Source organism: Salmo salar, chromosome ssa19, assembly GCF_905237065.1.
Source record: "Salmo salar chromosome ssa19, Ssal_v3.1, whole genome shotgun sequence".
In the NCBI taxonomy this organism is placed as follows: Eukaryota; Metazoa; Chordata; class Actinopteri; order Salmoniformes; family Salmonidae; genus Salmo; species Salmo salar.
In genome coordinates, this window is record NC_059460.1 from 42726999 (window position 1) to 42751766 (window position 24768).

The window sequence follows — 24768 nt, forward strand, 5'->3', positions numbered from 1 at the left end:
CTCTAGTATCATGTGACTACAGTGCTACGGAACAGCGAACATGCACACTAACCCATCCCCCACTTCATGTGAGCATGCACACGTGCGCACACACACACACACACACACACACACACACACACACGCACACGCACACGCACACACACGCCTCATGGGTGCTCTTACCCGGGATCTCTGCATGGGATTGCCAAAGTCTGTTCCCTCGGGGGCCAAGCACAGCCATCCGCCATAAATAGGTTTGGCCTGTAAAACACAGAGAAAAGAGCAATTTAGACGAGCATTAACATTGAGGGGGGAGGGGGAAAGCAGTGAGAGAGAAAGTCTGGGTGAATGAGTAGAGAGAGAGAGACCCTCAAGGCGAGGCCGTTTTAAAACCACACCAGTTATCAAGCCTATCAGCGTAAATCAGCACCGTTTGATGCTATAAACCACTGCCTTTCCCTTCAAATTGCTTAGATGAGTTCAGAACGGAGCTTTCTGTGTGAACAACAACAGCGCCTGCCTATCGATCTACATTCACCTCACGGAAGTTGTTTTGAGCCAAAAACCTTCTTGTTCCCAATGAAAACAGAGGAGAAGTTCAAAAGATGTGGAAACATAAACATGGAGACAGAGTTCCCACAGGGCCGAGGGGGAGAAACATTTAAAATGGGTGCTCTTTGTACTCTATTAAAAAACTCCTGTCTGTCTCTGATTTTGACTGTTAAACATTACCAAGAAGCAGCTGTCAGGCCTGTTGGGCTCCTTTTCCCCCTCTGCCCCTTAAATTCCAGGCTAGCGTCTCCCCTGCAGTAGAGAAGTGTACGATTATTAGTCTGCGGGGGATTTTGACCGTATTGCTAGCTAACCCGTGTCCCTGTATATCAGTCATAAATCCACATGTGCCTTGTTTCAACTTGCGAAGACTGCCTGACGAATGTGTCTACAGAGACAGATAGATGAAGTGGTTCCTTTTAAAAAGGTGATGGGTGATTGAGGTAAACGTGCCAGGACATAGTCCTTTGACATCTGATAAGAAGAGTCTGGTGGCCTCCCGAGTGGCGCAGTGGTCTAAGGCACTGCATCACTAGAGATTATAGGTTCGAGTCCAGGCTCTGTCGCAGCCGGCCGCGACCGGGAGACCCATGGGGCGGCGCACAATTGGCCCAGCGTCGTCCGGGTTAGGGGAGGATTTGGCCAGCAGGGATATCCTTGTCTCATCGCGCACTAGCGACTCCTGTGGCGGGCTGGGCGCAGTGCATGCTGACACGGTCGCCAGGTGTACGGTGTTTCCTCCGACACGTTGGTGCAGCTGGCTTCCAGGTTAAGTGGGCAATGTGTCAAGAAGCAGTACAGCTTGGTTGGGTCGTATTTGGGAGGGCGCACGGCTCCCAACCTTCGTCTCTTCCGAGTCCGTATGAGAGTTGCAACGATGAGACAAGACTAACTACCAATTGGAAACCAGGATATTGGGGAGAAAAAGGGGTAAAAAAAATATAATATATATATATATATATAATATAAAAGAACAGTCTGGCATTTAGACTGATGATTAGCATACACCAGAGACGATCCAAAATGGATGTTTCCTGTCCTCAGATCCTATATAGGGGTGGAAGACAGCCTAGCAATTAAGAGCGATGGGACAAAAACCTAAAGGTCGCTGGTTCGAATCCCCGAGCTGACTCAGTTGTGCCCTTGAGCAATGCACTTAACCCTAAATTGCTCCAGGGTCACCGCCAGGACGTGACCCCACTCTTCAAGGGTGCCTCAGAGGGAGTGGGGTAGGCAAAAAAACACATAGGACAAATACTATTGTATTATTAAAGCTATACTCCGCATTGAACCACAGAGGACAGCTACATTACTACTCCGCATTGAACCACAGAGGACTGCTACATTACTACTCCGCATTGAACCACAGAGGACTGCTACATTACTACTCCACATTGAACCACAGAGGACAGCTACATTACTACTCCACATTGAACCAGAGGACAGCTACATTACTACTCCACATTGAACCACAGAGGACAGCTACATTACTACTCCACATTGAGCCAGAGGACAGCTACATTACTACTCCACATTGAACCACAGAGGACTGCTACATTACTACTCCACATTGAACCACAGAGAACTTCTACATTACTACTCCACATTGAACCACAGAGGACTGCTACATTACTACTCCACATTGAACCACAGAGGACTGCTACATTACTACTCCGCATTGAACCACAGAGGACTGCTACATTACTACTCTACATTGAACCAGAGGACAGCTACATTACTACTCCACATTGAACCACAGAGGACAGCTACATTATTGTTTTACTGTTCTCACATGCTATGTATTTGTTGCATGAGAAATAAGGAGAGCTGTTACTGCCTCCAGTACAGACATTGTGAAAAACAAAAGGCTCGTCGTCATTGAATTGTGTGGTAGGAAATCCATTAGCGGATTCTGGTGTGATTGATGTAGTGATGTCCCATTCCCTAGGGTCATTATCTCTCCCTACCACTAGTGATGTCCCATTCCCTAGGGTCATTATCTCTCCCTACCACTAGTGATGTCCCATTCCCTAGGGTCATTATCTCTCCCTACCACTAGTGATGTCCCATTCCCTAGGGTCATTTATCTCTCCCTACCACTAGTGATGTCCCATTCCCTAGGGTCATTATCTCTCCCTACCACTAGTGATGTCCCATTCCCTAGGGTCATTATCTCTCCCTACCACTAGTGATGTCCCATTCCCTAGGGTCATTATCTCTCCCTACCACTAGTGATGTCCCATTCCCTAGGGTCATTATCTCTCCCTACCACTAGCTGCTTCGTTCGAGTGTCACTCCCGCACCAAGGGACAGTCGAAAACGAGGGGGAGGGCTAAGGGAGGGGGTGGTGGGTTATTGGGATTCAACGCAACTCTCCATTTCCTCCCCACTACAGGCCAAGGGGCCCTGAATGACTGAAGGGGCTTCCTCTCTCCTCCACTCATTTCAGAGCCATGTTAAAAAGTCCATTCAAATGTACTGTGTAGTCCGATTGTCCACCTTACTCCTGCTATCCAAGTAAAACCATTGCAGAGCCTTGGTCATTCTGGAATAGAAATGGAACATATAGATCTAACATACATGATTGTGGACCATGTGGAATTGAGATCAATGTATGTGTATTCTAGAACTCTGGTCTCCACTGGTGAGAGTAACCTCTGGGAAACTCTGCTCCAGTTTCAAGCCCGACCCCACACTTCCTTTCGCAAGCTCTTCCTCTCCTTCCTCCCCCCAAACTCTCTCCAAACTCCTGCCCCCACCGCCACCTCCCTGAGTTCTCTTCCTCCTTCCCTCCCTCCATACTCCTGCCCCCACCACCTCCCTGAGTTCTCTTCCTCCCTCCCTCCCTCCATACTCCTGCCCCCACCACCGCCTCCCCGAGTTCTCTTCTCTCTCCTTCCCTCTATACTCCCCTCATACTCGTCTCCTACCACCTCTCCCAGACTGTTTCTGCTCACTCACTCACCCAGCCACCACCCTCTCTCAAATCCCTCTGTCTATACTTCAGTCACATCCCTGCCCCCCCATCTCTCCCTCCTCCCTGCCCCCCACCATCTATGCTGAGTGTGTTCTCCCCCTCTCCGATGCCTCGGGAACTACAGGGCAGTGTAGCTCAGCGATAGTTATTAAAGGTTGTTTTTCTGGATCTAGGCTCTCTCCTCTCCCAAAAGAACATACAAAGTGCTCTCTCTGGCACACATCATCATGTGAGCTTGGAGGCATCTAGACCTAGGTCTACCCTTCTGGGAAATAAGTCCTTTTTCACACTAAACTAACTGCCAAAGATGGAATCTGCTTTGACGCCCCCTCTCCTCCCACAGTTCCACCTTCCTCCCATCATTGCGGTGTATAACAAAGAGATTGTTTATATTGGATACTGTTCCTCCACATTCTGTTCCTTTTCCTTCAGATAACTTATCCATGTGGGCTAGGAATAATGTTTTTTCTTCTCAATGTTGCAATCATGAGGGAGGTTTGATCAAATGACAGGAGTGTGAAAGATTGAGCTCAGCAACTCCCTTTTCCTTCATGTCCAGAATCAGATTCAAAAGAACTTGTTTTTAAATTTAGGGCTCAAATTCAGTTAGACTAAAACGGGAGCTTCTCTTGGAGCCAGTCAGTGTTTCAACATCATTAAGACACCATTGAAGCACCCCGACCTCCAGTTATCTACTTACTAGAGACCCAGTGGATGGAAGAGGAACCACCCTCCATGTTTCACTTATGATTTCTACACTTCCACTTCCCTGCTTTTTTTTTTTATTTTTTTATTTTTTTATTTGGTCCACTCATCCCAAAAGAAGTCATTAAATAATATGAGCGAGCAGATAGGCTACAGTCTTCAATAATGTTTACATTGTCTTGTCAAAAATGGCGGTCAATGTCATGGCTAGTTTCTTAGAATGGATTTGGGATAGAATGTGGTTCTTTTAAAGTATTGTTTTATTTTAAGAAAGTAGGCCTAGCTAGCGTAGAAGATGATTGTTTATGTTGTCAGGTTAAGATCCCCCCGGTATGAGACCAAGTCATTTCCAGCCCTATATAGAGAGAGCAGCGAACAGAAGCATCTCTGGCTCCACCTGTGACGTCCTAAAGGACAGTCTAAACGGGATCCTTGGGACTTCCCATCTCTGATGTCACCCCCATTGAAGTTGAAATTTAAAAATGGTTTGGTAAGTGTTAGGGTTGGGTACGGGTTATGGGTAAGGGTTATGGTTAGGGGTTAAGGTTAGCGTATAGACCTCCCAAGGATCCCGGATAGCGCTAACCGAGAGAGAGGAGGGCTGCATCTCAGGGAGATTAAGAAAGTGATGTAATCACTTTAAGATTATATGCCTGACTCAGCAGTCCGGGTCGGAAGGGGTTAACCCCGCAGTAATCACAAGCAGACCGTCACACACAAACCTTCCTCACACACAGTCTCTTTGGAGAGGACGCTTGCTGTTGTTGCTGTTCTTAAGCCACGTTCAAGGGCCCATCTGGACGTCATCGCATGGGATCAATTACAGGATACAACCGAGACTAGCTAACGATCTGGAAGACAGATCTTCTCATTCATTACTTCACTGGCTGAAGGAAAAGGCGAGGGAAGCTTTTTTTACTGGAAACGTGTCATTTCAACCAAAGACTTGACAGTGTTTTGTTTATAACGTATGTGTACTCAAGTCCACATACATGACGACTTTGTGTGTACTTAAGAGCTTCATATTTTCAGTTTTGTGCACCAACATCTTGAGTAGGAGTGTAACGGTCCACGTATTGGTCCCAAACCCGGTCGGTAGCTCTGGTCCGCACTGTGAACCGGATGAATACAGAAAAACAATAGATAAAAAGACACTATGCCTATAATGCTGCATTGTATGCCTCTAGTAACTGAGATGAAAAAAAACATCTCAGACTATTCCGTTAAAACAACTAGAGCCAATGTGCACATTGTAATCAAAATTTGAATCTTAACTGGCGCATTTCAAACTGTCCTTTTGTGAGGCGCAGCGGGTAACTAGCTGTGTATAACGGAGAGTGGTGGATAAACCAGGAGGATCTTCATCATCGATTAAACCTCGAGTTTGGGAACATTTTGTCTTCCCAGTAGATTACAAACAGCGATGGGCATAGAGGGTATGTTGCCACTGCTCAACCAGAATAGCCTGTACAGGTTACTCAAATATGTAGACACATTTACACAGACACCGGAGCAAGACGAAAACGCAAAAGGTATATGAAATACAAATGGTATAGAGAGGAATAGTCCTATAATTCCTATAACTACAATCTAAAACGTCTTACCTGGGAATATTGAAGACTCATGTTAAAAGGAACCACCAGCTTTCATAAGTTCTCATGTTCTGAGCAAGGAACTTAAACGTTAGCTTTTTTACATGGCACATATTGCACTTTTACTTTCTTCTCCAACACTTTGTTTTTGCATTATTTAAACCAAACTGAACATGTTTCATTATTTATTTGAGGCTAAATTGATTTTATTGATGTATTATATTAACTTTAAATAAGTGTTAATTCATTATTGTTGTAATTGTCATTATTACAAATAAATAAAGAAAAAAAAGGAAAAAAAAAAGTGGACGATTAATCAGTATCGGCTTTTTTGGACCTACAATAATTGGTATCGGCGTTGAAAAATCATAATCGGTCCACCTCTGATAAATAAATATATAAATAAAAATCTCCCCTCTGCATTCAAGCACCCAGTTCGCAGCCGATTCTGACCGGGCCAAATAGAATTACAAGAGCGATAGGTATGTTTATAGCCATGGATACGCACCCATTCTCAGTGGTTGAGAAGAACAGGGGTTTTCAGCACCTTGTGAAAGTGCTCAAACCACGTTACAAACTTCTCCGTCTCGCACCCATTTCAACAAACAGGAAGTACCCCAGCTCTATGTAAGTAAGATAAAGTCAAAGTTGTCAATGAGTTGGCTAATGAACCCATGTTGCACTTGTCAGCAATCACGTTTTCAAGATATGTAACTTCCAAAATACAGAAATCATCCCCGTATGATGCATTGTTGATGAGTAATCCTGTTTTCATTTAAGAAAGTCCAGTGTTGTTATTCCTCATGATGCTCTTATCGTGTGACTGGGATCAGACCTTATACGACTAATGATCATGTATGGAGACAGGAATAACAACACTTTGGATTTGATGAAATAAACAAAAACATTTTTTGGCATTTCAATTTTCCCGCTGTTTACTGAAAACAAATTGTGACCCTGAAACCACCATAAGTACCAAACAATGGGTTTAGTGAACCACTACATCCCTAATCTTGAGTCAGTTCAGCTGCAGAGAACCCACGGCCAGGGTCACATTCAGGAGGGCACCACCGTATTGTTTGCGTCCACAGATATGTGTGTGGCAGACAGTCCCCTTGAGTCAGCTGGTGACCCTGCTTGCCAGTGCAAGCCCTATGGGACAAGGGGATCTTTCAGGTCAATGTCTCCAGGACCCATGATGGGTCAGTTGATTCCTCCTTTTGGATGGGTGGTGTTATTTGCCAGTTATAAAATGTTATTCCTAACCAGAAGCTAGTCAAAAACATGGTTCATTCATCTATTCAAATCTAAATGTTCATCTGTGTCTTTCCACCATTGTCATATTATCACAGCTTATTCCTAATGTTGAACCAGTGGTTGACGATTGCGAGAAACACTGGTTCTTCCCATCAGAACCACACCTTAGTTTATTGTCAGGCTGAAGCAGGGTAAACATCATTATTTACTGAATGAGGATACAGCCTGAATGTCTAACAAAACACACACTATTGGCAATAGGAAAGCTGATTAATAGATTTGAGGAACACAATTCGCAACAGCCGCAATAACATCTGCTAAATATGTGTGTGTGACCAATACAATTAGATTTTAGGATGGCAAAGTAGACAGCACGAAATAGGCCAACATTGTGTCACCGTTTTAAAACTCTGTTATAAAAACCTACAATACTATGCGAAGTTCCATTGCAAGTTTGACTAGCTAACTGTCTAATTCAATTGTTACATAACTTGCCAGCAACAACAAGCTCAACACGCCCAAATGGTTATATTGTAGCTAGATTAGCAACCAGTTCACGTTACAAGCACCTATGCTACAATGTGGCAACATCACCACAATAACAACGCATTACCTGATTCAGATCTTGATCGGTCAAGAGATGCAACTCCCGAGGTTTGAAGCAATTCTGACATTTACTTTTATTGAAAATGTTCGCCTGGAATTTCCTGCAAGAGTTCTCTTTCGCCGTAGACATTGTATTTCGCCTCCGTTCACCGTAACATGCAAATGTAAAAAAAAAAAAAAATGCAGTGTATAATTCCGTTGTTTTCTTTAGCTACGTTTATTTAATCCAATTTGGCACATGGGACCAGCAATCCAATGCATGATGATCCAAATAACAAGCGGTCTTGAGTTCACACACACACAATCCATATTCAAGGTCTTGTGTTGTTTAGTTGTACCCAATGTATATTATCCAATATGACTGTTAGCCATCAAGCTAGCTAGACGACACCATTCGTGTGCGTTATTCAGTCCATGGCCTGTATCCACAAAGGCAAGCGAGTAACAAGGTAGTTTTGTTGTGATCGATAGTTAGCTAACTAGCCAATGTTATTGTGCGAACCACAAAAATAGAAATTGCACAGTGTTAGCAGCCTCAAGCTCCAAGGCAACAGCTTCCATCGGGTGGTAACCTAAGTTACACCCGATGAAAGAAAATCACAAAAGTGGAGGTAGCTGGCTAGCAAGAGCTAACTAGCTACAAACGTAACAGTTACTCTTTGCGAAGTTTACCACCACTGTGTATTCACTGGCTAACAAGCTAGGTAATACAATCCTCTCGCCTAGCTAGGTATTTAGCTAGGGTAAAAAAATATATACAAAAAAATGTGTGGAATACAAATCTTCTGCGTAATTCACTCCCCGCTGACCCATAGTACTCAGACGAAGCGCTTCTTACACAATCATTGAAACATAAACGAGTTTTTCGGTTTTGGTTTCCATGGCTAGCTGCGCCCCTGGGTCTCTTACCCAATGGAGGGAGGTCGCGAACGCACAGTTTTCTGCTGGAATTTGCATGGTATCTCGCGATAGTTGCTCTACAACGCCATCTTGCTAGGCATGGGGCCGCACCAATAATGGATAAACACTAGTTGTATTTTCTTTTGTGTTCCTTTGCGATGGACTTTGTGAGAGGCTTTGAATTACCAGTCGGCCATATTGGTAATTCCTAGAAGACGCATGAAGGAATGAAGGGAATTCTACATTATTTCAATGAAATGTTTCAAGGACAAAAGTACATGTATTTAATGTTTTTTTTGTTGTTGTTGTAGTGAGGACAGTAACATTAGTAATCTCAAAAAGTATACTTTAAGGAAAATGTATTTCTAAATGTTTTTATTAATATCTTAAGCTCACATAATATAATTTAATAGCATTATGCATTAAGGTGTTTGTAATTGAATAAACGTGGCAAAAACGAATGTTTTTCTATTGCTTCTAAAAAATCTTTGTTACAACGGTGGGGCAGTAGGCAAATGGAGGAGCGGTGGCTTCAAAACAGCACCCCCTATTAGTCTTCTAGTATATATAAACCATTGGCAGCAGGGAGAGCTCCAATGACCATTTGTGCCTCTGAAACGGATCTAGAATCAGATTTCTCTTCTGTTATCTCATCCTAAAGCCAACCCAGGATCAATAGCTAATGGAATAAGTACCAGGGACAAACCAGTAATGGTGCATAGGTAAACCACTGAGGAAGCCAAGCCAAGACAGTAAAAAAGCCATATTACAACCTACAACCTTGTGATAATTGCGTTGTTTGCTCTATAACCCATTCGTTCACACGCCACCGTGATGTACAATAAGGCCGTGACAACAAAAAGACAATCACACAGTGGCGGAATAAATTCAACAACAGATACGTTTGTTTCATCACATAACCAGAGAGCAACATCTGTCCGGTGAAGTCCACAAAGCAAATACTGCATGTAACAAGCAGGTATTATCACCTGCAGCATGGTCAAGCAAGTTCATGTTTTCAACAGTTTACTAAACAACTACTGATTTAGAACCATGGAGTTACAGCAAGTCAGCACAAAGACAACAGGAGCACTGCCTCCACTATTCCAGCACCATTTCAACTTAAACTGCTTCAAGTTAGCATTCTAAAGAATTTTTCAACTGTGACACCATGTTGTCATATTTTATGCTGTCTGTCAACATTGCCATCCTCAAGGCGATTAATTGATGGGCATCAAACATCCAATTTACACAGACATTCTTTCAATCCATAGAGTTTTCAAGTCGTGGTTTCTGACACATCCCTGAAAATCACAGATCTTTCTCGTACCATTGTAATATTCCTACAGTCTAGTATCACAAGTCTGTCCTACTATCTGTGACGATAAGCAGAAGTACCGCACTCATTCGGAGGGCTGGTGAAACACCCCACCCATCCTCGGTCTTTATAAAATGAGAACGAATTGAATTGGTTTTCCCACGCATGTTCAAATAAAGCTTTAGTATATTGAGATTGGACTGCCTTCTTAGTGGGTTTTCCACCACACTGTAAATTAGGCCTCAGATGTCAATGATAACATCTGCATACATTGGTAGCCTACTTGTTATCAACATAGTCTGCATGTCCATAGTGAACCTCTAAAATAGATTTTGGGCACTATATATGCCTACTAATAATGCAACAATCAACAAGGCACACATCTGTAGAATCTGTTCACATTGTTGTTCAATTATTTTGTTGATACAGTGTAGATGGAGTGCGATAAAGTAATATGTTTGGCATTTAGTTACACAGTTGCAGTTCAATTGCAGTAATTAGCACGTCACACCTCACCACCCTTTCTCACAGTTTTGCTACTTTACTGGAGGCATTTAGTGACTATCCTGGGGGGCATTTAATGACTATCCGGCGGGCATTTAGTGACTATCCTGGAGGCATTTAATGACTATCCTGGAGGCATTTAGTGACTATCCTGGAGGCATTTAATGACTATCCTGGAGGCATTTAGTGACTATCCTGGAGGCATTTAGTGACTATCCTGGGGGGCATTTAATGACTATCCTGGAGGCATTTAATGACTATCCTGGTGGCATTTAGTGACTATCCTGGAGGCATTTAGTGACTATCCTGGGGGGCATTTAATGACTATCCTGGAGGCATTTAATGACTATCCTGGAGGCATTTAGTGACTGTCCTGGAGGCATTTAGTGACTGTCCTGGAAGCATTTAATGACTATCCTGGAGGCATTTAGTGACTATCCTGGAGGCATTTAATGACTATCCTGGAGGCATTTAGTGACTGTCCTGGAAGCATTTAATGACTATCCTGGAGGCATTTAGTGACTGTCCTAGAGACATTTAATGACTATCCTGGAGGCATTTAGTGACTGTCCTGGAGGCATTTAATGACTATCCTGGAGGCATTTAATGACTATCCTGGAGGCATTTAGTGACTGTCCTAGAGACATTTAATGACTATCCTGGAGGCATTTAGTGACTATCCTGGGGGGCATTTAATGACTATCCTGGAGGCATTTAATGACTATCCTGGAGGCATTTAATGACTATCCTGGGGGCATTTAATGACTATCCTGGGGGGCATTTAATGACTATCCTGGAGGCATTTAATGACTATCCTGGAGGCATTTAGTGACTATCCTGGGGGGCATTTAATGACTATCCTGGGGGCATTTAATGACTATCCTGGAGGCATTTAGTGACTATCCTGGGGGGCATTTAATGACTATCCTGAAGGCATTTAGTGACTATCCTGGGGGGCATTTAATGACTATCCTGGAGGCATTTAGTGACTATTCTGCAAGTATTTAGTGACTATCCTGGAGACATTAAGTGACTATCCGGGAGGCATTTAGTGACTATCCTGGGGACATTTAATGACTATCCTGAAGGCATTTAGTGGCTATCCTGGGGGCATTTAGTGACTATCCTGGGGGGCATTTAGTGACTATCCTCGAGGTGACAGGAAGGCATTTAGTGGCAACAGGCAGCTTGGTCCGGCCCAAGGTATTTTTCAGTGTTGTCCTCAGACACTCTTTACATGGCCAATGTGTCATCAGTGCTACCACACTCACCCTGCAAAACCCTGGAGGCTCACATACACAGGGGAAAGACTGGGATATGCATAGATTAGAGGGGGGATGCTGTGTGTATTGTCTTTTGTATACAGTGACTGTACATGATTGGGGCTACTGGTGTACCTATACTTTAGTAATATTGTCAGTGTGACGAGTAAAGTTCACTCTTAAAAGAAGGGTTCCAAAAGGGTTCTGCGGTTGTCCCCATAGAGAACCCTTTTTGGTTACAGGTAGAGCTCTTTTTGGTTCCATGTAGAACCCTTTGTGGAAAGGGTTCTACCTGGAACCCAAAAGGTTTCTACTTGGAAACAAATGGGGTTCTTCAAAAGGTTCTTCTATGGGGACAGCCAAAGAACCCTTTTGGTTCTAGATAGCACCTTTTTTTCTAGAGTGTAGGAGTAAAATAGAAGTGTTTGCTCTCTAGGTGGTTAAGTGGTGTCTTTGCGATATGCATGTTCCTATCCAATCCTTGTAGATCTAGAGCCATGGGGTTTGGGGTGGGTTTGGAAGTGAGAACAGCTGTCCTCGGGAAGGGTTCAGAGTCAAACCCATATGACTGCCTCTACATGGTGAAAGGTGACCCATGGGTTTCTCTGTCATCTTCATTCACGTCATTACGTGAATATAGGAAGAGGGGTGTTGAATTTTGTCCTGCGGTAGACACCTTATCTGGGGAACACAAGCATTCTTACAAAACCCCAGGTTCATTCCTCAAATGTAGAAATCGTGTTACACTGCGTTTACTAGAGTTTAGATATTTGTTATTTGATAACATCATGTTGAGATATGATTTCTGTTTGTCAATGATACACAAACATGATCGGAACTTCAAAAATATTGTACATCACAAACCACATCACAGACTGCAATACAAAACAATCACATATTGTGTAATTTTTAAAATTTAACTAGGCAAGTCAGTTAAGAACAAATTGTAATTTACAATAACGGCCTACCCCGGCCAAACCCTAACGACGCTGGCCCAATTGTGCGCCGCCCAATGTGACACAGCCTGGTTCTGTGAAGTGACGCCTCAAGCACTGAGATGCAGTGCCTTAGACTGCTGCGCCACTCGGGAGCTCCAGTTACTGATGGCCTCTCTCTCTCTCTTTCTCTCTCTCTCTCTCTCTCTCTCGCTCTCCCCCTCTTTCCTCTCTCCCCCTCTCTCCTCTATCCCCCCTCTCTCTCTCTCCTATCCCCTCTCTCTCTCTTTCCCCCCTCTCTCCTCTCTCCCCCTCTCTCCTCTATCCCCCCCTCTCTCTCTCCTATCCCCCTCTATCTCCCCCTTCTCTCGTTCCTGCAGAAGATGGCGGTCCCCAGTGTGATGGTGCTGCCCATGCTAATCGTGGTGGCTGCTGGGATCTTCTACATCTATTACCAGATCAGTCCAAGGTCAAGAACAAAGTGGAGGTCATCACTGATGTCAAGAGTGGAAGTGGTGAGGATTTTTGATAGTCTTATTTGTAATTCAATCTCAATTCAAATGGGGGGAAATTTGAATGAACTGTATAAATGCATCACCATTCAAGAATAGCCGGGGAAGAAACAATGTAACATGCTGAGTGATTTAAAAAGTCATAGTCAATCGATCAGTAATATAATAGGGATATCTAGTCAGTTGTACAACTGAAATGTGTCTTCCGCGTAATTGAAATCCACGTCTTAGGCAAACAGTGGATTAACTGCCTTGATCAATTATCAGCCTTGATTAGTTCAAGTAACAGACACATCTCAACATCAACTGTTCAGAAGAGACTTTGTGAATCAAGCCTTCATGGTCGAATTGCTGCAAAGAAACCACTACTAAAGGACACCAATAAAAATAAGAGACTTGCTTTGGCCAAGAAACATGAGTAATTGACATTAGACTGGTGGAAATGTGTCCTTTGGTCTTGAGTCCAAATTGGAGATTTTTGGTTCCAACCGCTGTGTCTTTGTGAGACGCGGAGTAGGTAAACGGATGATCTGTGCATGTGTGATTCCCACCATAAAGCATGTAGGAGGAGGTGTTATGGTGTGGGAGTGCTTTGCTGGTGACACTGTCTGTGATTTATTTAGAATTCAAGGCCCACTTAACCAGAATGGCTAACACAGCATTCTGCAGCAATATGCCATCCCATCTGGTTTGGCATATCATTTGTTTTTCAACAGGACAATGACCCAACACACCTCCAGACTGTGTAAGGGTTATTGAGATGGTTTGGGATGAGTCGGACCGCAGAGTGAAGGAAAAGCAGCCTAGGAAAAGTGCTCAGCATATGTGGGAACTCCTTCAAGACTGCTGGAAAAGCATTCCAGGTGAAGCTGGTTGACAAAATGCCAAGAGTGCAAAGATGTCATGAAGGGAAAAGGTGGCTACTTTGAAGAATCTCAAATATAAAATATATTTTGATTTGTTTAACACTTTTTTGGTTACTGCATGATTTCATATGTGTTATTTCATAGCTTGATGTCTTCACTATTATTCTACAATGTAGAAAATAGCAAAAATAAAGAAAAACCCTTGAATGAGAAGGTGTGTCCAAACTTTTGTCTGGTACTGTATATTTAGAAAATATATATGGTGGATTGGAAATGATGAAGACAATTACATTGATAGAAGCCACAATCTATCTGCAATATTAAAGCTGATCTACCCCTTTATTTTTTTTAATGGGTCAATGCAGAAACAAGAGGCTTCCACCTTGGACTGGGTTAATACCACAATTAATTAAATCCACCCCTCTCTCTCCATCTTTCTATCAGATTTCAGGTAAGACCCAAGTGCAGACTGTGTAGAAGTAACAACGTTTATTGCAACAACAGGGGCAGGCAAACGACAGGTCAAGGCAGGCAGGGGTCAGGTAAGGCAGAGGTCGGTATTCCAGAGTAGGGGCAAAGGCACAGGACGGCAGGCTCAGCGTCAGGACAGGAAAGGGTCAAAACCAGGAGGACGAGGAAAAAGAGAGACAGAGGAAAAGCATGCGCTGAGACAAACCACTGGTTGACTTGAACAAACAAGACAAACTGGCACAGACAGACAGAAAACACAGGTATAAATACCCAGGGGATAAGTGGGGAAGATTGGCGACACCTGGAGGGGGGTGGAGACAAGCACAAGGACAGGTGAAACAGATCAGGCCATGACACTTTCTCTCCCACTCCTTTCTCCCTCCATTCCTCCCTCCCACTCCAGAGTGTGCTTGTCTCTTCCATAAGTGTGGTGCCAAGTTGATTCTGTGTGGGGCCAGCTGGGACAAGTTGTAGTCTCTGTACAACACATTGACCAGCGGGGCTGACCCCAGAGTGGTGAGTAACGACATATGAACCAGCGGGGCTGAACCCAGAGTGGTGAGTCATTGATCAGCGGGGCTGAACCCCAGAGTGGTGAGTCATTGACCAGCGGGGCTGACCCCAGAGTGGTGAGTAACGACATATGAACCAGTGGGGCTGAACCCAGAGTGGTGAGTCATTGACCAGTGGGTCTGAACCCAGGAGTGGTGAGTCATTGACCAGCGGGGCTGGCCCCAGAGTGGTGAGTCATTGACCGGCGGGGCTGACCCCAGAGTGGTGAGTCATTGACCAGAGGGGCTGACCCCAGAGTGGTGAGTCATTGACCAGCTGGGCTGACCCCAGAGTGGTGAGTCATTGACCAGCGGGCTAAACTCCAGAGTGGTGAGTCATTGACCAGCGGGGCTAAACTCCAGAGTGTGAGTCATTGACCAGCGGGGCTGACCCCAGAGTGGTGAGTCATTGACCAGTGGGGCTAAACTCCAGAGTGGTGAGTCATTGACCAGCGGGGCTGACCCCAGAATGGTGAGTCATTGACCAGAGGGGCTGACCCCAGAGTGGTGAGTCATTGACCAGCGGGGATGACCCCAGAGTGGTGAGTCATTGACCAGTGGGGCTAAACTCCAGAATGGTGAGTCACAACACTAGTATGAGTTAACTAATTAAAGTTCTTATCATAGTTTTATGCTCGTCTGTTGTCTCCATCTCCCCTCTCACCATTCCTCTTCTGGTGACAGACAATGGCAGATTATCCACTCTGAAAGTGCTCTGTCCTCTGGGTGTCTCTGCTGCACAGGGCAGAGCAGTGGTGTGTTCGTGGAAAAATTCCATATGTCATCAACACTAGAAAGGGGAGATATGATGATGAGCAAAGACATGAGCAAAGACACCTGTTAGGGTGTAACTTAAATGTGTATGTCACACCAGCCTTCTCTTTGGCTCCCTCTCCTGTCCAGCTCAGGCGTTCAGTGTAGCCGGCCTTCTAGCTGCTGCCAAACCTGCTGCTGGCAAAAGCCTTTCACTCATCAACTTGTCTCGTCATCACAACACACACCTTGTTCCAATCCCCAGTGTATCACTGTATATATATACTCCCTCTGTCATTTGTCTTTGTCAGTCAGTCATTGTATGTTGCTTGTTTTCCTGAGAGGAATCTCTCCTAGTATTTCCTGAGAGGAATCTCTCCTAGTATTTCCTGAGTACTTTATTATTTTGCACTTTGGGTTTCGTCCCATTTTTATATATGGAGCTTTAATAAATTCAGTATTTCTAAACCTGCGACTGCCTACTCCTCTCTACACTTGTGACAGTATAAGAGGAGTTTAAAGTTAGGGTTAGAGGTTAAATAATCATTTCTTTCCAGCACAAGCAGACACTCGAGCGTCAGCTGTCTTCAGACCTTCACACCCATGTTGCTATTGTATTGATTAATGTAAAGTTTTCTTAACAGTATAAAGTTCCTCTCCTGTCCATGCTTCTCTGATCCATATGTTATTTTCCTTTGCATCCCTCTCTCCTCTGCTCAGACATTCCCTTCCAAGCTGGTGCTGCTGGACTTCAGTGACATGGACGGTATGCCTGAGGTGGTGGAGTGCTGCGGCTGTGTGGACGTCCTGCTGTGTAACAGCAGCATGAAGCTGAAGGCCGTACACACCGCCTCACTTGAGCTGGACAGGAACATCATGGACATCAACTACCAGCACATTGGCCAAAGGTAAGAAGGACTTTTTAAAAAAGGAAAATACAGTAACACATTGTTTGAGTTGCAGGTGATTGATTCAGTTATTGATTGAATTACTGATTGATTGATGCTGCAGGTGATTGATTCAGTTATTGATTGAACAACTGATTGATTGATGCTGCAGGTGATTGATTCAGTTATTGATTGAATTACTGATTGATTGATGCTGCAGGTGTCCTTACAGCTATGATCTCTAGGAGGTCCGGTCACATTCTATTGGTCAACAGCATCCGGGGAAGACTGGTTCCCCTTCAGTACCTCCTGTATGGATGTATTACATAGTTCCCTTCAGAACCTCCTGTATGGATGTATTACATAGTTCCCCTTCAGAACCTCCTGTATGGATGTATTACATAGTTCCCTTCAGAACCTCCTGCATGGATGTATTACATAGTTCCCCTTCAGAACCTCCTGTATGGATGCGTTACATAGTTCCCTTCAGAACCTCCTGTATGGATGCGTTACATAGTTCCCTTCAGAACCTCCTGCATGGATGTGTTACATAGTTCCCCGTCAGAACCTCCTGCATGGATGTATTACATAGTTCCCTTCAGAACCTCCTGTATGGATGCGTTACATAGTTCCCTTCAGAACCTCCTGTATGGATGTATTACATAGTTCCCTTCAGAACCTCCTGTATGGATGTGTTACATAGTTCCCCTTCAGAACCTCCTGTATGGATGTATTACATAGTTCCCCTTCAGAACCTCCTGTATGGATGTGTTACATAGTTCCCTTCAGAACGTCCTGTATGGATGTGTTACATAGTTCCCCTTCAGAACCTCCTGTATGGATGTGTTACATAGTTCCCTTCAGAACCTCCTGTATGGATGCGTTACATAGTTCCCTTCAGAACCTCCTGTATGGATGTGTTACATAGTTCCCCTTCAGAACCTCCTGTATGGATGTATTACATAGTTCCCCTTCAGAACCTCCTGTATGGATGTATTACATAGTTCCCTTCAGAACCTCCTGTATGGATGTGTTACATAGTTCCCCTTCAGAACCTCCTGTATGGATGTATTACATTGTCCCTTTCAGAACCTCCTGTATGGATGTATTACATAGTTCCCTTCAGAACCTCCTGTATGGATGTGTTACATAGTTCCCCTTCAGAACCTCCTGTATGGATGTATTACATAGTTCCCTTCAGAACCTCCTGTATGGATGTATTACATAGTTCCCCTTCAGAACCTCCTGTATGGATGTATTACATAGTCCCTTTCAGAACCTCCTGTATGGATGTATTACATAGTTCCCCTTCAGAACCTCCTGTATGGATGTATTACATAGTTCCCTTCAGAACCTCCTGTATGGATGTATTACATTGTCCCTTTCAGAACCTCCTGTATGGATGTATTACATAGTTCCCCTTCAGAACCTCCTGTATGGATGTATTACATAGTTCCCTTTCAGAACCTCCTGTATGGATGTATTACATAGTCCATTTCAGAACCTCCTGTATGGATGTATTACATAGTCCCTTTCAGAACCTCCTGTATGGATGTATTACATAGTCCCGTGCCTTTGCCAAAAGTTACACCACCCTACCAGTGTCAAAACTCACTTGTTTGGCTCTCACTTTAAATATAATTGTTTCTATTGAATATGCGGTGCAAGCATTCTTTTACTGCCTGCAAGTCGAGGTGGAGGAGTATGGGACACTAGTCAGCACTTTTAGCCACACCTTTATCAACGCAGCTGCCCCCTCCAAGCCCCCTGCTAAACCTCATACATGCACCATATTGAACATGCACCGTACTGAACATGCACCGTACTGAACAGGCACCGTAGTGAACATGCAACGTACTGAACATGCACCGTACTGAACAGGCACCGTAGTGAACAGGCACCGTAGTGAACATGCACCGTACTGAACAGGCACCGTAGTGAACATGCAACGTACTGAACATGCACCGTACTGAACATGCACCGTACTGAACAGGCACCGTAGTGAACAGGCACCGTACTGAACAGGCACCGTACTGAACATGCACCGTAGTGAACAGGCACCGTAGTGAACAGGCACCGTAGTGAACAGGCACCGTAGTGAACAGGCAACATAGTGAACAGGCACCATACTGAACAGACACTATACTGAACAGACACCATACTGAACAGGCAACATACTGAAGAGATAGCTCTCTCTATCTCGTGTCTCCAAACACACCGTGGCGGCACCGTAGCCTAGTGGTTAGAATGTTGGACTAGTAACCGAAAGGTTGCAAGTTCGAATCCCCGAGCTGACAAGTTATTCCTGAGTTGTTCTGCCCCTGAACAAGGCAGTTCACCCACTATTCCTAGGCCATCATTGTAAATAAGAATTTGTTCTTAACTGACTTGCCTAGTAAAATAAAACATGCATACTGTATGCATCGACTGGTTTCCAAACAAAAGGAGCCTGTGGCAGTATGTGAGTAGAGACAAATAGACTTCAGTCTAGAAAGATTTTCAGTAAAATCATTAGCCTATACGGTATATGTTTTGAGTAAAAAAATGATATATTCATTCTGATAATTCTGAGTTCTCCTTCTCTCCTCAGTTGGCATGCCTCCGGCCGATCTGGCCAATGAGATTGTGTGAACGCCGAGCAGGAAAAATAAATAGATTCTGCTGGCCACGCCCATCCCCAGGATCACTCTCTACCTCCTCTCCTTCTTCCCCTCGTTCTTCTTTGTCACGGTTGCCGGTGGAGTGAAGGACTCTGTCATGGCAGAACAGACGCAGTAGAAGGAAGGAAAGAGAGGAGAAGAGAGTAGAAGGGAAGATGGAAGAAGAGAGAAAATATAAGAAGGATAATAGAATGTATAGCGTATTACAGCACAGTTCAATACAATGTAATCTAACCCATCAGAGTAGAAGCGTATAGTCTACATGTCCACGCCTCTGATGACATTGCAGTTTGCCTTTGTTCCTGTAGATGGCAGCATTTAACTGTTCTTGTATTCTTACAATGTGCCTGTGCCAAACGTTACACCTCCTACCACTATCAAAATTCACTTGTTTGGCTCTCACTTTAAATATAGTTGTTTCTATTGGATATTTCAGTGTGTAGACTAGCCACATTATATGGCCTCATATGAAGATGTAGTTTGGTAGGTGATGGTTGTCTTTTCATTTGACCTTATCCTTTATCCAATACACTTGTCTGCGTGAATGACTTTATTTGTCTGTGATTTTTATAGAAAACATTTATGTAAATATTTGATTGATTTCATTTATATTTCAATGCGATTGTATATGGCACTAATGTCGAGCAATAATACAGACTTGGGATTGATTTTGTTTACAACTTGGGGCGGCAGGTAGCCTAGTGGTTAGAGCGTTGGGCCAGTAACCAAAAGGTTGGTAGATTGAATCCCTGAGCTGACAAGGTAAAAATTTGTCATTCTGCCCCTGAACAATGCAGTTAACCCACTGTTCCTAGGTCGTCAGTGTAAATAAGAATTTGTTCTTAACTGGCTTACCTAGTTAAATAAAAAATACAGCATGCACGCATACACATTCAGCCATGTGACCACCATTTCTGGGATGACCCGTCCCTTGTGTGCACACACAAAGCATTGTGATGACCCCTCCCTGTGAAATTGTCATGCAAATGAAGGAGTCAGAAAGAAGGTTGAAGGTTGGGCACTAAGTCCCAGCCAACGTCATGTCTAGTTTAGTGGATCCATGTCTGTGAAATGTTGTCTATGTTAATTATAAAATCATACAAAAAAAACATTTTGTTCGAGAGTGGGTTGTTATCTCCAAGCCTGTGTGTGCCGTATTCAAGTGTGTGTGTGTGTGTGTATCCGTATTCAAGTGTGTGTGTGTGTCCCAGTCTGAGGTCCAGCTGGTCTGCAGGTCTCTCTCCCTAGGGAACCCTCTTCTCTCCCTCCGTCCTGGAGAGGAATCTAACTCTGACACACGCATGAATAAATGCAACTCGCTGACATTTAGAAATGCAAAAAATAAAAACCAGAGGGATGTATTTGAGTGATCAGCTGGACCTTCCAAATTGGCCTTTTAATCTGCAGTATTTACATCTGTCATGTAAGGATGGTGGAATTATGTGTGTTTTATTGTATGTAATAAAGGTTATATAATTCACTTATCCATGTTTCATGAGTGAGAGTGGATCATGTATGAGGAATTAAAAGATATACATGTATAGACATTATAGACATTATGGATAGAATATGTAGTATATCTGTAGAATACATAATAACGGATACATTTCAAAAATAAAAAATAAATAGGATATAGTGTATTGAATTTTATGAATGCATTGAATATTTGGGCATTTTGTGACTTTCAAATTAGTATCAATTACTGGTGAACATCATTCAAATGACTGAACCAGATATTCTGTGCAGTTGGATGCCATGACAACTAAAGACTAATTACATATTTACAGTCTCTCTGCAATCATTGGTTATTCAACTCTGGTCCGTTTAATATGTAGGTAATAATATCAATTATTGTACTAAATCTATATGTGAAGTGGCATGTATTAAATGTCAGCCATGACACCATTAGTGAAAGACAGACACCTTGTACCGATACTTACCCCCCCGGGAATGGGCTGTGAGAGAGGCAGGTGATCACCCTTATTGATATTTAAGACTGTGTGTTGACTCTATCCTGAGTTACGGAGGTTATAAAGGGGTAATGATTACCCAAACCTTCATCTACACAACACCAGCGGGCTAGCTTTACTACTAGACCTAAAGTAGCTGACAGATCTGATACTGTCAACACTGGTGCTTGTATTATTTGACTATAAGATATAAGGAAAATACAAGCATTGTCAATGTCCCTTTTCGTACTTTATTTCCCCCTCAATGGGCGTTCTGACAATCTCACTGTCTGCGTTGTCTGTTCCATCAGATGATGTCTCTCCATGAGAACATGCAATGATTGTTTTTCTTTAGAGATTATATATTTAATCTTGAAACAAGATTCTAATCTTTTATCAACTCCAGTGTGCACAGATCTTCCTTTCATAGAATGGTTCCTCGCAGATTTATCAGAAAAGATAGTATCACTCAGCATGTTACCAGGGAACTGATACAGTGAGTAAACCATAGTCTCACAGTGTTCTCCAGTGTTAAATCAACACTGATCATGTTAAATTTAAGACATTCCAGGACCGGATTTGGCCAGAGCGGGTTGTGGATTAACAATTGTTTAATCTTTCTATCTGTAAAATACTAAGACGTAAAAGGCATTCTTGGCACATTTTCCAAAGAAAATGTTATTTCTAATAAAACATGTACAACATATCAACAGTTCCCTCTGGGTAAGTCGGGTACATATATCTAAGGATAACCACACAACATTTGCCGAATGCAGATGCTTCTAAAGCTGAGGAAAATTAGTTTGGGGTTTGGGAAGAGTCTGTGCATGTTTAAACACAGATCACTTTTGTCAAAACGTTGACCAACGTTGGTCACCGCTTTTCAAAGTGTGTTGCATTATGGGTATAAAAATTGTCTGACATGTCCACTGCATGAACTTCACAAAAATCATGTGATCAAAGGTCATGCAGTTTTTTTGATGAAACTGCCTTCAAGTTGCTGCAGTTGCTTTTCACCAAGCATCACTTGCATTGTGGGAGGCACTATTTGTCAACTAATTATTAGGTGTTTTTGTTTGACCCATGTGAATGTGGCCAAAGACCTGACTGAAACAGGAACCACCTTTGCTGTAATTCTAAAGATACAGGGAAACAAATGAAAGTGATATTTGAGACCTAGCTCTAACACACCTTATGTGTTTAGTTTGTGAGTGTTTTAATGTGATAAAGTTTATTTAGACATGTATACAGAATTTTATTTTATAAACAATAGCAGCTATGTTGACACTGCCATGTTGATCTGAGCCTTACTGCTTTGAAACCACTACAGTGTCCAACTTTCAGCTGTTGCAGATACACCTCCCCTGACTTGACTCGCTGACTTTCATCTACAGTCGGCTTTGTTAGGCTTAGTACCGTTAGGCTTACTACCTGTATGGCAGTTAAAGACAAGTAAACTGAATTTAGACTACCAAACGCCAAACGCCTATTTAGACCCAATCCCCATGTATTCAAAGTAAGTTACTAAATATAGTCCAGTTTGTAGCACTCTGTGAAATTAGCTTTAAAATTATGTGTAATTTAATGTAGTGAGCTTTGAAATGATTGATGTAGGTCCATTTTAAACTGGTTAACATTTTTAAATATATTGATAAATGTAGTATGATAAACTAAAGAAAATATACATTTTCTTTTTTTCTTTTTTTCTAAAAACTTTTTGACAATACTAAAATATCAAGAAAATACCAACAAATCTCAAAATGTATAGGTAGATGCAAAAATTTAAGTTCAGCCTGTGGTGCCTGACCTTAAATACTTATGACCAATTTTTATGTTAAACGTTCAAACAAATTCCACAAAATTAAAGGCCCTTGATAGGACCGCATTATGTATTATATAATATGCTCTTCATGTTTTATTCTAGAATCCGCATAAAGAAAATATGCTTTCCCACTGATGACGTGTTTCCACCAAAGAACACGTTGCAGATAAACATCAGGGCGTGATGACGTTATGCACACACAACATTTACTTTTTCACTTAAATTTTCCATGATCCAAATTAAAATCTAAAATTCAATGTGTTTCCATCACATTTTAACTCTGGTTTTGTCACAAAAAATGTTCCGTTTTAAATAACCTACTCTTGTCTTGGCACTCGCTCTCTAGCCAAAAGCTTGTAGATATAGTGTGGGTAGGATGTGTTGGCAGACTAGTCTACATGGTGAGATTATTATGGATAAAAGTGAGTCTTTTTATTTGGCAGTCAAGCATCCAGACCCGGTGCCAGGATAAAGTGACTATGGGGAGAATTTGGTATTCTTGCATTGGAATTATATTGAATTCTGCTTATATCACGCTATACCAATAGAAACATAAAATTCAAATGCAGAGACTGTTATTATGGAGTGTTTTTAAAGTGACAGGTTGGCGCGAAATCTGTAGCCTATCTCCGCTGCGCTGTATCGACGTAAAATCTAGGCCTTCGAGCTGTCATAATGACAAAGATTCAGCAGGAGGCAGATAGCGGTGCCAATGACTTTTGTATTTATTTACACAGAGCTGATGTTTCAACGATGAAATGACAGGCTATTTACAAATATATGTATATACAAAATATTGACTTCAAAAGGTCAGCATTCAAAGAAAAAAACCTCTCATCAGGTCAAATTTGTGTATAACCAATAAACCACAGGCAGTGTCTACCAGGCTCAAATACAGCCTCCCTTTGAGTTACCCAAAAGTGAACTAACTACTAGAACATCCCCAAACCGTCACATAAATACATTTGGCCAAAACATTATTGTCGCGCAAACCAGGTATACTGTTACTACAGCGCGAGTGTTCACACAACATTAAACACAATGGCGAAACCAGACACACACTCTCCAAACAAAGACAATGAAGAGTAAACTGGTGTCGCCCAGTTTGTGAGCTCTCCAAGCAACGTTTCCACTTGGAGAATGGTATGAATGTATATTATATTTACTGAATAATCTACATTTCCATAACCAAACATTCTAAATGAACGGGGTAATATGTTAGTTTCGGTACAATTTTATAAATGCTTACAGATAATTCGTTTTTTTAGACATGGTGGGATCTTTTTGTGTCTGTAAAACTAATTATCCGAGAAATGGCGGTGGAAACGCCTTTATGCACAACTATTGATATAATAACCATCGTTTGGAAGTAAACTCCTCTCACTACGACTCGGGGAATACGTGAAGTTTATTAGGCTACAGATGATATAAATTATGATTAATTTCACAGTAGTGAAAGTGCACGGTGAACTTCTGCACCTTTCCAATAAATATCAAGGTTCTTACTCTGGTGACATGACGATCGACGCTAGTTGAACAGGTGTTGTGCCGAAAAGCCCCCCCTGCCAGAATCTATGTTTAATATAACAAACACACATTAATTATTCATTTCGGTTGCCTATCCTGACGTGAAGTTTGTTCTATAGAAAGTATGTGACTCTGATGTGTGCCATAGAAAGTATTTGACTAGCCACAAAATTAAGGAAA

The 24768-nt window shown here is 42.7% G+C and overlaps 1 protein-coding gene and 1 pseudogene across 3 annotated transcripts in view; one reads left to right on the forward strand and one right to left on the reverse strand.

Annotated features, from left to right (window-relative positions):
- LOC106578848 (myosin phosphatase Rho-interacting protein) overlaps positions 1–8587 on the reverse strand; it is a 77887-nt gene extending 69300 nt beyond the window's left edge. The window contains exons 1-2 of one of the 3 annotated variants that reach the window (XM_014158056.2): positions 7679–8587; positions 166–243 (exon numbers count right to left, since the gene is read on the reverse strand). In XM_014158056.2, the coding sequence (XP_014013531.1) occupies positions 166–243; positions 7679–7801 (201 nt within the window). In that variant the 5' untranslated portion in view covers positions 7802–8587. The remainder of the gene's footprint in view (positions 1–165; positions 244–7678) is intronic. The other 2 variants (XM_045702354.1, XM_014158057.2) reach the window with 2 other exon arrangements.
- Positions 8588–12973: 4386 nt separating this feature from the next.
- Positions 12974–19261, forward strand: LOC106578861 (dehydrogenase/reductase SDR family member 7C-A-like; annotated as a pseudogene).
- The last annotated feature ends 5507 nt before the right edge of the window (positions 19262–24768 follow it).